The following is a 14,119-nucleotide window of genomic DNA, read 5'->3' on the forward strand; positions in this document are numbered from 1 at the left end:
ACTTTTTCAGGGAAGATGAAAAGATGTGTAATCAAGGCTGGCCTTAGAATTCAATCAAAGGAAATTACAAAACTTTCACCTGTCTATCTTTTAAAGAGACTATCCATATTTTTAGCAGCTTTATCGAGGTATATTTTAAACACCATAAAACTCACCCCTTCTAAGTGTACAATTTAATGATCTTAGTAATCAACCCAGTTAATAAACATTCTCTCACCTCAGTAAATTCCCTCCTGCCCATCTGTGATTAATTCCCCTCTTTGATCCTAGATCTAGGCCACCACTGAGGGGCCTTCTCCCTGTGTAAATTTGCCTTCTCTAGACATTCCAAATAAGTAGAATCATACAATATGTGGTCTTTGCAACTAGCTTCTTTCATTTAGGATGTTTTTGAGGTTCATGCGTTTTGTAGCATATACTTATCATTTGCTGATCTCTTTTTATTGGTGGATCTCCATTGCGTGGATATAATCACGTTGTTTATCCATTCACCAGCTGATGGACATTTGGGTTATTTCTATTTTTGGGGGGCTACAAAGGATAATATTGCTATGAATATTTACCTACACACCTTTGCATATACATGTGTTCAGTTTCCTGGGATTGAATTCCAGGATGCAATTGCTAGGATAGATAAAAGTTTTTGTTTCACTTTTTAAGAAAATGCCAAACTGTTTTCCAAAGCACATGGACCATTCCCACCAGAAATGCTTGAGGGTTCCAGTTTCTCCACATCTGTGCCAAAACCTGATGTTGTCTATCTTTTTGATTAGAACCATTCTAGAGGGGGTATACTGGTATCCCACTGTGCCTTTAATTTTTGAGGACCAAGGAGGTTGAGCATATTTTTATGTGCTTATTTACCATTTGTTTACCTTCTTCACTGAATTGTCTGTTCAAATCCTCTGTCCATTTTTTATTGGGGTTGTTCATCTTCTTATTGAGTTGTATGAGTTCTTTATATATACTGGATACAAGACTTATCAGGTATATAATTTATAAACATTTTCTCACTGTCTGTAGCTTATATTTTCATTTTTGTAATGAGGTGCTTTGAAATGTGAAAGCTCTTAATTTCTATGGTATTCAATTTATCAGTTTTTTTCCCTTTCATGAGTTGTGATTTTGGTGTTGAATCTAAGAACTCTTTGCCCAACCTAAGGTCATGAAGATGTTCTATTTTTAATAATATAAAAATTATATAGTTTAAACTCTTACATTTAGGTCTGTGATTCATTTTGAGTTAGTGTTTGTATATGGGGTGATTTAAGTAAGGATGTAAGTTAATTTTTTTCTTTTTTTCACAAGGGTGCCTAATAACCCCAGCACCATTTGTTGAAAAGGGTGTTCTTTCATTCTTTCCCTGTTGAAATGCCTTAGTATCTTGGTGAAAAATAAATAGGTAAGGATTTACATTCTGGGTTTATTTCTAGACTTTCAATTCTGTTCCATTATTGCACGTCTATCCTTACACCAATACCACCATATATTGATTATTAAGACTTTATAATATGTTATGAAATTGGATAGTGCAAATTCTCCAGTTTTGTTCATTTTCAAATTGTTTTGTCTATCCTTTATGATCCATAGGAATTTGAAGATCAGCTTGTCAATTTCTACCCAAAAAGTGTGTTGGGATTTGTATAGAATTTCATTGAATTTATAGATCAATTTGGCGACACCTGCAATCTTGATGATATTAAGACTTCTACTCATAAAATGTCTCTCCATTTATTTATATCTCTTTTCTGTAACAATGTGTAGCTTTCAGTGTATAAATCTTGCACATCTGTTGGTAATTTATTCCTTAGTATTCTATTCTTTTTGATGCTATTACAAGTGGAGCTATTTTCTCAATTTCTTTTTTATTGTCCATTGCTAGTGGTTCACTGCTTGCTACAAAAAATGACTTTGTATACATTAATCTGGTGTTATTCTTCATTAGTTCTAATAGTTGCGTGTGTGTGTGTGTGTGTGTGTGTGTGTAATCCTTGGAATTTTTCAAATATTTTTCATGACATCTCTGAGTAAAGGCAATTTTACCTCTTAATTTGCTTTACTGTATTTTCTTTCTTTCTTTCTTCCTCTTTTTAACCCCACCATGTAGAACCTCCACTACAGTAGTGGATAAAAGTGGCAAAAGTGGATATTCTTGCCTTCTCTCTGATCTTATTGGTGAAACATCCAGTCTTTCACCATTAAGTATGATGTTAGCTATAGCTATAGATTATTCATAGTTGCCCTTTATCAGGATAGAAATTTCACTTTTGCTATTTTGTTGAGAGCTTTAATCATGAATGAGTGTTGAATACTGTCAAATACCTCTTCTCCATTTTTGAGGTAATTTTTCTTATTCTTTATCTTTTTGATAATAATAATATTCTTTATCTTTTTGATAATAATCAATTACACTAATTGATTTTTCAGATCATAAACCAGCCTGGCATTCCCAGGATAAATTTCACTTGGTTATAGTGTATTATCCCTTTTATGGTGCTGGATTCAGATTGTTAATATTTTGTTAAGGAGTTTTCCATATATAATCATGAAAGAAATTGATCTGTAGTTGTATTTTTGTGTGTGATACCTTTGCTTTGCTTTAGTATCAGGACCATAAAAAACACACAGAATAAATTGAGAAATGTTCCTTCATCTTTATTTCCTGAATGAGTTTGTAAAAGATTGGTGTTATTTTTTTCTTTAAATATTTGACAATATATTTAAAGTGAATCCATGTAGGTTTAGATTTTTATTTGTGGGAAGCTTTTGATTACAAATTTGAATTTTTATTTCTTTTAGGGCAATTCAGAAATGAACTGAGTTAGTCTTAGCAATTTGTGTTCTCTTAGAAATTTGTCCATTTCTTCCAATTCGTCCAATTTGTTGGTATAAAGTTGTTAATAATATCACCTTATATTCCTTTTCATTTTCGTAGGGTTGGTAATAATGTCCCCTCTTTCCATCTTGATTTGTCTCTCTGATTTTTTCTTAGTTTAGTGAAAGTTTTGTCAGTTTTACTGATGTTTTCAAAGTCCCAAGTTTCAAAGAGCTAACTTAACTGAACTAACTTTCTCCTAAGCTTTTCCTATTTTCTATCCTATTTATTTCTGCTCACGTTTTTGTTACCTTCTCTCTTTCACTGTGTGCTATGTTTTTAGAATACTTTGCTCTTCTTCCACTCATTCCTTAAGGTGGAAGCTTACATATTTATTGGAGAGCTTTCTTCTTTTCTGATATAGGTGCTTAAAGCTGTAAATTTCCCTCTAATCACTGCCATAGCGTCATCCCATACATTTTAGTATGGTCTGTTGCCATTTGTACTAGTTCAAAATATTTTCTAATTTCTCTGTGATTTCTTCATTGACACATGGGTTATTCAGAAGTGTGCTATATAATTTGTAAATATTTGCAAATTTCCCAGATTTCTTCTGTTATCAATTCTGCTGAACTTGGTTATGTTCAAAGAATAAAGTTTGTATGAGTAAGTTCTTTACATTTATTAAGATTTGTTTTATGTCCCGACATATGGTCTACCCTGGAGAATGTCCACCAACTTGAAAAGCATTCTTCAGTGGCTGGGTGCCATGTTCCACATATATGTCAGTTAGGTCAAGTTGGCAGTGTCATTCAAGTCTTCCATATCCTTGCTAATTTTCTGTCTAGATTTTCTGTGAATTATTGAATAGCTTGTTGAAATTTCCAACTATGATTAAGTTTCTATTTCTCCTTTGAATTCTATCAATTTTTATTTTCTGTATTTTGAGGTTCTATTATTAAGTGCATATACATTTTTTATTTGTTGTCTACAAGTTTTCTGGCTTTATATTCCTCTGATCCTCCCTGACTGCCTTTTTTAAGTTAAATAAATATTTTTTAGTGTGCTATGTTTAATTCCTTTGTTCATTTTCTTAGTGATTGCTCTAAGAATTAAAATATGCATCTTAATTTATCACAATCTACTTCAGATTAATACTAGATTATTTTCACTAAAATAGGAAATCCAATTTATTGTTCTCTTGTGACTCTACACCAAGAGCAGGTCCTATCACAGAACTACAATGTTACAAAAGTAGTGGTGAGTGGCAGCATCCCAGTACATACAACTCAGTGAGAAAACTTGTGTGTATTATTAGCGGAACTAGAAGAAAGACACCGAGGTCCACAGACAGTTGGAATCCCTTTACATTTTTCTTTCTACTTTTCATCTCTCTACTTTGTTTTTCTGTGTTAGAATGGTTTATTCATTTGTCAGATATATGCATTGCATATATTTTTCCAAACATGTGAGCTGCTTTGCATTGGTTTAGTAATGTTGTTTGATGAACAGAGGTTTTTAATTTTAATAAAGTCCAATGTATCAATTCTTTCCATATGGTTAGTGCTTTTAGTATCTTTTAAAATTAACCTTTGCCTAATCAAAATCATAAAGATGTTCTATGTTTTCCTCTGAAAGCATTATTTTAACTTTCATATTTAAATCTGTAATCTATTTGGAACTGTTTTTTTTTTGTACAGTGTGAGGAAGAAATCAACATTTATCTTCATATTGCTCCCAACTGACCTAGTAGCATATATTGGAAAGATCACCCCCTCCCCACTATACTGCAGGATCAGCTTCATGGTGTATCTAGAGGTCTTTCATTCTTAAGTTTTTTCTGACTCTATTCTGCTCTGGTTTGTCAGTCTTTTGATCTTTGTGACAGTACCATAGTGTGTTAATCACTTTTACAGTATACATTTTACAGCTTTGTTGTTCTTCTTCTGTATTTCACTGGCCAGTTTTTAACTTGTCTTTCCATGTGGATTTTAAAATCAATTTGGTAATTTGCACAGAAAAAGTCATTGTATTTTTTTTTACTGGAATTATGCTGAATACATAGATGTTATTTCTTTAATAGAGTAATTTGAGGCTGCTGACATCTTTACATTAGTGAGTTTTCCAATCATGAATATTGTCTATCCTTCCATTTACTGAGGATTTCTTTAATTTCTCTCAATAAAGCTTTATAAGTGTGGCACTCTTGTCCAATTTTGTTACATTTACTTCTAATTATTTGGTATGTATGATGTTATTTGAAAGAGTAGTTTTTAATTCATTTCTATTTGTTTGTTGCTGGTATCTAGACATACAGCTGACTTTTACATACTGATTTTGTAAAACAAACTTGGTATAATCAAGTATTAATTCTGATATTTGTAGTTTCCTTTATTTTTTTTATGGTTAAGATCATGCCATTTTAAATAATGATCAAGTGTTTCCACAAGATTGGTATTATCACTTTGGTACAAATTTTGGAAAAATGTAATGTTGGAGCCATACGACGGGAGTAGGCTTTTCCTTGTGAGAAGGCTCTTGATATGAATCACACACACACAGATCATTCAGTTCTGTCCAACTCACTACATGTGGTTTAATTATGATCTTATCTTACTGTCTGAAATACACAAGAGAAACACAAAAACAACCATGTCCAATTCTTAGTGCTTCTCACATGTTCTCCATGAAAGTGCTTCTAATAATTTGAAGTCTCCATATTTATCTTAAAAATTTCCTAAGAGTTTTCATTTTCCTCCAAAAATAGCCATATTCATTTTCTGGTGGAAATAAAGTTCTAAACAACTACCGTCAAGTAGTACTGAATACTTCAGGGAGATATACAATCTATACTCAGTGCCTTTGTGCTTTTGGTGTACATATTCCCTCTTGGGTATAATATTCCACGTTGGAGAATCAGCGCTAATCCCAACAAGGCCCTCGTATGTCAACATCAATGTCTTACATTCGTCAGTTTCCTTCCTTTGAATGTTTAAAGTAAGGTAAGGTGCACACAAGCAGGACGGAAGTCTTCTGATCTCCGGCTTGAAGGGAATGTGTGCTGTGAACGTAAGCCTCATCTGAGGTACACCAGCACCAGAGAAAACCTGAAATCCCGAAAGTCAATAGAACACTCACTGTATCAGTAGGAAAAATCCAAAAACCAGTCCCAAAGAAAAGAAAATCCTTGGGAGATTGATCTATACAAATCAACAAAGTGATTATTTTAAGTTGTATGTTACTTGTGATCATTTATTTATATTCCAGGCATTCTTGATTTCAAACTTTTGTTCCTTTGATGCAAGTGACTTTGGCAGCTTGCAACTGAATCGTGATTTTCCTTTCCATCCAAGCTAAGTCTATCCAAACATTTAATTTTACAAGGCATCACTTTTGATGTCCTGTAATCTGTGATCTATCAGATGTATAACTTTTTCTTATTGAAAACATTGATTTTTGTGCACAGCAGTAGGGATGGACTACTGTCACTTATTCACTAATCTCAACCAATTATTACAGGACGTTCATTTCTGATAGAAACTGTTCTCATTTTTCAAGCAAATTTTTCAGTAAGAATTCCGAACACCATCTGCCCTGTCAAGGTCAGAATACCCTACAGCTAGAGACAGATGAAAGACAGATTATATCTAGTGAATACGTTATAACAAAATTTAAGAGTACTTACATGATTAGACATTTACATTTATTTCTGGGTGTATTCCTGAAAATAAAAAGTTGTTGCTGTTTCGATAAAATTGGATCAAACCTTTGAATACAAATCCTTTTGTATCCTGTAATCTTTCTTAATCTAGTTTTACAAAACATATTCATCCTCCTTCTAAGAATCTTTAATACAATACCCCCAATCCTGCCTTATTTCATTCTATGCTGTCTCTCAAAGTGTAAAGGCAATGGCAGAGCATTTAGAAGTTTGCTATCAGGGCAACAACCATCTCTCTCCCCAAACCATCAGTGCAACATTAAAACATTCTGTGAATCTCTGACTATACCGTATTTATACAGGTTTTACTTTTGAACATTTTTTGCTTCTTCAAACAATAAAATTAAATCTTAACATTAAAAACTGAATCAACCAGAAATAAGTGACTTTAAATCTTTATAAAATTTTAACATATTCACACATGATAAAGAATTAATTCAAATAATTTCTAAGTTCTCTAACTCTATACCCTAAGTGGGATATATCTTAAGGGCAAAAAGAACTGCAAAAAAATCTTGAACTTTAACCAGTAGGTTTCATGCTGGTTGTGGTATAAATAGAAGGTATCCTGTGTATATTATGAAAAAGAACAAATAAGCAAATGTATTGACAGTGTTGGGTGATATACAGAGATAGGGAGAGACGGGGACAGAGACAGAGCTCAAAAGAGATAAAGCAAATAAAACGGCAAAATGTGAATAATAGGTAAATACAGTGAAGGGTGTACCTCTGTTCTTTGTGCTATTTATCAACTTTTCTGTAGGTCTGAAACCTTTCTAAAGTTTCGGGGATTGAAAATATCCTCAAGGATGGAAATCATGTCTTTCCATCTTTTGTAAACATCGAAACGAGGATTCCCTGTCTAAGGCCAAAACTTTGTGTTTATTTTTTTGTCATAACTGACAAGAGCGACACAATATCTTGCATGCTTAAGATGCCAACTATTTGAGCCACTTATATTCAAGCCATTCACTAAGTATCACTGACTCGGGAAGGCTCAGTCATGCCGCCTCGCGCAGTGTGCTGCAGCCTGGACCTCAGTCGTTGTGGTCTCCTCACCAACCCCAGGCACCAGTGCCCCCTCCCCACGCTTACTTCACTCCACACCACCGGTGGAGAGGCTGCCACCGTCCTGCTTCCACAGAAGCTTCACATCCTCTTCTATTGATTCCTTTCAAGAGTTTTAAAATTTCTCGTGGTGAAATCTGGGTATCTGTGTGCACTTGGTGAAAGGCATCCGTGGAACCTCACAGCCCACACAGTGGGCATGACTGCAGAATCTCAGAATTGCCACAGACACTAATAGCAGCCCCATGTAACCGTCAGCCACTGACAAAGCCCACACCACACGGTCTGATGTCCAGTAACCCCACAGATGATGAGCTGATAACATCACAGGTGAGCCCCTCCCGTCTCTGAAACGCTCAGGCCATGGAGTTGCCTTCTTCTTTTTGAGACACTGCCCTGGCTTCGTCCTAGCACCGTGGCCTTGGGGCCACACAGAGACGGCCCAACCCTCTCCCAAGGCAGTACCCGCATGTACTTGAAGATGTGGTCTTATGTCCAGAGTCTGCTCTCTTCCAAGCTGCGCTCAACTGCTTCATCCAACCACCATCCTGAAACACGGGTCTTCATCCCATCCTCCCTGGGAACCCACTCTTCTCAACACCCTCTTAAGGTGAAGCCTGGATGCACGCCGCATCTCAGGTACAAAGTACTTATCCTTTAGGATGAGGAAACACTCTCCCTTGCTAACCAAAGCCATCCTGCCATTTTTCTTTCATAAAGCAGACAAGGCTTTTGATCTCCCCCAGGCTCTCACTGGGAGTAAGAGGGGGTTCTCTTCCTGCCAATGTTGCTTATGAAAAATAGTCAACGATGTTTCACATTTAATCCACTTAGTAATGAAAAGTAAATAAGCCCAACCGGCATGTTTGATTTGTCTCGGAAAGAGAGAAACTGCTTTGCAAGAACAAACAAAGTTAAATTAAAATAAGCGACTCTCCTCAAGAGTGGAAATTGAATTTTCCCGCAAAGAACTAAACGTGTGTAAAACACTGTGCTGACACCGATAAGAGAGAGCAGGCCTTACTGGAGCCCAGCTCCCGCGGGTCCCCGGGGCCCAGAGGGCAGGGACCCGCGTGCAAGGGCGTGGATGCAAATACTGAAACTCACATGCCTCCTGCAGTGTATCCCGCACTGTATCCCGTGGTTCATCGGCGGGAAGCGCGCAGGGACCCCTGCGTGGTCGCGGGCCGGACGCGCATCCACCTACCGTTTTTGCAGATTGGGCAGCACTGGTCGGGCTCGTACACGGGGTCCACGCACTCGGTCTGTGGACACGCGGACACCGCGCACAGCACTTCCCCGCTGGCCTCACAGCGACACCGCTCGCACGGCGACACCTGCAACACAGGCCACGGTCAGGGCAGTGTCTCCATCCTCGGCCCTGAACGTCACGCACTCACCAGCCCCGGGGTCCCAGAGCGTGAGGACGGGGCTGGGGCTGAGCAGGCTCCCCTGGGGGGAAGGAGGGGCACACTGGTGGGGCCTGGGATGCTCGATCCCTCCCAGCTCCACACCCGAGCCTCTGCATTTTTATCAACCCACATAGTGAGCTTCTTTATAAGCTTTCTGTTGAAGAAAGGGTTTTGTTTCTTCAAAAATTAAATAACACGTCATATTGAATTCTTGCCCAGCCACGCATCCTGCAGGTGAACCCTTTTCCCACAGCTCTGCCCAGGGCCACCCAGCCAGCCCGGCCCGCCCCCAGCATCTCAGCTGTGAGAAGACAGCAGAGCAGGGCAGGAAGGGCGGGGTAAAGGAAGGAGAAACGGGGGGCTTCTCAGGGCCGGGGACCCGGCGGGGAGCCGTCCCAACGTGATCTCATGTCAGTCTCATGGCAGTACTAAACACCCCTACTAACATGATCGCCCTAGTTTCTGGCGAGGAAGCTGAGACCCAGAGGCATCAGGCCACCGGCTGTGGGCAGACCTTTCATCCGAGACAGGGCTCCGGCTCGAGTCCAAGGCCTCTCGGGGTCGTCACCCAGCGTCACCATGGCCTTCATCTCCAGGCTCCAACTGGCCTTGCTGCACTTTCCAGCCACTGGCCCCAATTCTACCTTTTTGGGTGGCTCCAATCAAGCGTAATGGCCATTCCTGGCAACGCTGGACACTGCCAACAAATCCTCCTGTAGCGACTCAGGCTGGCCGTGATGGGGATGATTCCTTTTTTCCTGGAAACCACCCACAGAGTGATTTTTCATCTGGGGTGACCCATGCCAAAGCAGAAACAGCACATGTGGACCCAGCAATCGGGAGTTGTGATGTGGAAATACGTGCTTTAAAGGACAGTGCGGATGGGACGGGGGGTACCAAACGGTTTTCTGGGCAGGGAGGCCCCACTTGACTTTTGCGTACAACACGAGTGGCATGACCAGCACTGCGCCAACAGCACTCGCGGGTGCTCCCTTGGTCTATACCGTGCAAAAACCCCAAACTGCAAACTCCACCAAGTGGCCTGGTTACTGCATGAAGCAAAAGCTCAATTTGTACTTAAAGGCACTAGACCACTGTCTGGCTGGGAGTCACGACTTAGGGGTGTGTGTGTGTGTGTGTGTGTGTGTGTGTGTGTGTGTGTGTGTTCACGCTTTGAAAGTAACCAAAGAAAGAAAACACTGAGAAGAAAACTTTAGAGTGGCCCGGGACAAAACCTTGACCCGGTCTGCATTATAGCCTTAGAAGTTAAAAATCAGTCTCACGGGCTTCCCTGGTGGCGCAGTGGTTGAGAGTCCGCCTGCCAATGCAGGGGACACGGGTTCGAGCCCTGGTCCGGGAAGATCCCACATGCCGCGGAGCGGCTGGGCCCGTGAGCCATGGCCGCTGAGCCTGCGCGTCCGGAGCCTGTGCTCCGCAGCGGGAGAGGCCGCGATAGTGAGAGGCCCGCGCACCGCGATGAAGAGTGGCCCCCGCTCGCCACAACTAGAGACAGCCCACGCACAGAAAAGACCCAGCACAGCCAAAAATAAATAAATAAATGAAATTTAAAAAAAAAAAAAGAAGGCGTCCTTTAAAACAAAACAAAACAAAACAAAACTCAGTCTCACAGCAACGTAAAGGCACGTTTTTGAGAAGCGGTGCTGGCACAAGCAGGCTCTCTCGCTGCCCTAACAAGCATCTCTCTGCCTCCGCTCCTCCTGTCCTTGCCTCCTGCCCGTTCTCTTTTCAGCCTGTAGCATCCTTGTGTCCAGGGTGGGTTTACTCAGCAAGCAGGATAAGAAAAGGATTCGGAATTGTAAAAGCAGAGACCCTGAGTTGCACAGGATGTAACCGAGCAGGACCCTATGGGTCCTTCCCCGAATAGACCCTCACCCATGTCCTCAGCCTGTCTTTTGTCTGTAGAAAAACTTTAGCCAAAGAGTAAATTTAATCAGAGAAGTGAGAAAATGCAGAAAGAAAGGGAAACAGTCAAGCAAGACAAAATAATACTTCAGCCATTAAACAAAGTCAAGGACCTTTACCTTAGTTCCTCCTCAAGCCCTGTAGACAATATTCTGAGCCGTGTCCTTTGACCTGTTTTGCAGATACTGACATCCCCACCGGGCGGGAGAAGTTAGCTGCAAGCTGCTCACCAGCACGGAGACCCCAGACCAGCTGGAGCCAGGAGGTTGCTGATGCCGACTCCTGATGACCTCACCAGCAGCCAATCAGAAGAATGTCCAGGAGCTGACCACGCCCTCTGCTTCTGGAACACTAAGACTTCTCACTGCCCCCTCCAGGGCGGGACACACAGTCTGGAGGGCACTCGCCCTGTGGGTCAGACGGTGGGGAGGCAGCCCCTGCCCCGGGTGAGGTGAGGACAGTCCCATCTGGAGGGCTGGATAGTCAGGAAGGAGCAAAGAGGGCCAGGGATGACTGGGGTCTGTCCTCAAGAAAGGGGCACAGCCCTTCCTGTTCTGGAAGGCTGTGGGCAGACCTTTCATCAGAGACAGGGCTCCAGCTCGAGTCCAAGGCCCTTCCCACCCCCTTCCTGTTCTGCAGGGAGCAGGAAAAAACCCCATTTTGGTTTGGAATTTGAAAGGAGAGAAGGGCCCTTCTGTCCTGTCCCCAGGACAGGGCTTCAGGAGAACAACAAAGGTGCAACTTCAAATCAGAAAGGCATCATCACAGGCCCCGAGGAGCCCCTCCTGGCCGCTTCCTGGACAGGCCTGCAAACTAAACCCTCCTTCCCGCTCTGGGCCTGAAACATCACCCTCTCCCACCACAGAGCCATGCTCAAACCACACACGCAGCCGGGACTGCTAAATTCTGAAAGGTCTGCAACGTGATCAAAAATTGAACTGTGGGTTTTACTATCACTACACATTTGGAAATCCTGGTTCAACTATGTGGAGATTTGCTTACTTCTCAAAAATCACAGTTGAGGCTTACAGTGAGGGTCACGAGTGTGTGTGTGTCCCTCCTCGGCCTCAGCTCCCAGCCCTGCTCTGTCTGCCCCAGCCCACTCGTGTGGCTGGGATCCACCCCACACCCCATGGTAGCAGGTGGGGCAGCCAGCTCCGGTGTCTGGGACCCTGGTAGGACGTCAGCCTGCCCAGACCGTGACTGGATTCCACATGCTGCTCTGATTCCAGGCACCAGGTCTGAGCGTCACCCCAGCTGAAGAGCCCTCAGATACCAGCTCAAGCACCAGAAGGCCTCCTGTCGACCCATGTTCTCTGTCCTTCTGTGCAAACGGAAGGTAAGAATGCCCATTGCATTGCTGGATCTGCGAGCAGGAACATGAGCTTCTAGGGTGTGTTTCTGCAATCCCGCCTGCTAGCAATAGCCACCTACACCTTGTATAACATGCCTAATGACAGAAATGCCATCCTCTGCAATCTTCCGGTTACAAATCAAGTTTTGTACAGAACTTAGATGAAGCACCTAGAGGAACACCCGGGCATCTGGGGAAGAGGAGCTATTCTCAAGGCACCCACTATGGGCTGGAGTAGTCAACCGCTGTGCTGGAGGAAAAGAGCACAGTCTTGCAGAATTGGGAGTGAGAGTAAATAGAAGCTCTGTGTTCTTCATTCATTCATCCCAATCCTGAGCCCAGACCGATGAGACCCACTTGTGCTAGTTCCAGGCAGGTAGGAACATGGGTGATGGCTGGGGGGGAGGAGGGGGAGGGGTTAGGAAGGCTGGCAAAGGGCCAGCGCCTGGACCAGCCTCGGATCCAGGTACTGATGCTGAGGGCTCTGCTGAGGGCTCTCACTGGCCCCCTCTGCTTTCAGAGTCACCCCAGTGACTGTGGCTTAGGAACGACAGTGCTGCAACGTGGGTCTAACCTGAAGCAAAACCATGCAGAACAGACACGTCTGAGCATGCTTTCCACGAAGCAGCCATGAATACAAAGTGCACAGCAGAGGCGAAAGAAAGATCTTAACTTGATGGCAGCTAAAGTATTTTCACAATTAGTTAGACCCTCAGAATGCGCAGTAATGATATACACGTCTGTATCACATGCACATAGGCAGTTAAGGCCTGTAAAATACATACCGAGCCTGTTTCTAAACAGCTAAGTAGGAACGAGCAATCTAATTTACGTGGGAAACACTTCTCAGATGTAGAAGGAGGCCTTCCTAATGGAAACTGCTTACATTCAGGGCCTCGTACATACAAGGATCTACACGAAGTAAGTGGTCGTTTGGGAGGAGCGTCTATGCTAGTTGCTTGTTCGCAGCTGTATTTTATCTCATATATTTCACATTTATGGACTCTGGTGCAGTTAGATAGCTATCTATAAGGAGCTTTGCCTTGTGTCATTTCATAACCATGAGAAGGACCAGGCTCTGATATACAGCAGAAGGCAGGTTGAATTTGAATCTCACTCTTGTCTGTGTCCCAAATGTCTTTGCATTCTGGAAGGCAGAAACTTATTTCATACATGTACTCTTTCTTGTCTGGTTTCTTTCACTCAGCATAGTTATTTTGAGATGTGTCTGTGCTGTTTCCTGTCATTCCTTTTTGACAATATTCCATTGTACAGACATGCTACAGTTTGTTTATCCATTTACTTGTTTATGGACATTTGGGTTGTTTCTAGTTTGAGGCTGTTACCCATCAAGCTGCTGTGAAAATTCATGCACAAAAAAAAGAAACTAATTTCCAGACACTTCCTCCTGCTCTATCCTGCCTACACAGCTGCACCTTCCACACCCAGCAGAATGCCCACCTACTTGGAAAGGCCAACATACTTTTCTTAAATCCAGCTTCAACACATCTTTCTGTCCTGTGCTGCCAGAAAAGGCCAGTGGCCTGGGTGAGAACTCAGAGATGCCTTGTGTCACCAGAATCCTGCTCTCTGACGAGCAAGCACCATTATATTTCCTATCTGGAACTTCGCCCTGTGGTTGCTGGCGTGGGTGCCACGAAACCCCACTAATTCCAGGCTGAATGCAGATGCCTCCCCAGGAACAGACAAATGGGAGGCATGAAAATCCCAGCATAGCTTCCCAAGGAATTGTAATGTTTTCATAGATGGGATTAATTTGTGAGCTAAGAGGTGTCAGCCCAGACCTTTCTCAGTTAAAACCATTC

At 42.1% G+C, this 14,119-nt stretch overlaps 1 protein-coding gene across 1 annotated transcript in view; it reads right to left on the minus strand.

Moving 5' to 3' along the window:
• VWC2 (von Willebrand factor C domain containing 2) overlaps positions 1-14,119 on the minus strand; it is a 114,744-nt gene that overhangs the window by 83,321 nt on the left and 17,304 nt on the right. The window contains exon 2 of the mRNA XM_060156238.1: positions 8,812-8,941. Coding sequence (XP_060012221.1) covers positions 8,812-8,941 — 130 coding nt within the window. The remainder of the gene's footprint in view (positions 1-8,811; positions 8,942-14,119) is intronic.

This window comes from Lagenorhynchus albirostris, chromosome 8, assembly GCF_949774975.1.
Source record: "Lagenorhynchus albirostris chromosome 8, mLagAlb1.1, whole genome shotgun sequence".
Taxonomy (NCBI): domain Eukaryota; kingdom Metazoa; phylum Chordata; class Mammalia; order Artiodactyla; family Delphinidae; genus Lagenorhynchus; species Lagenorhynchus albirostris.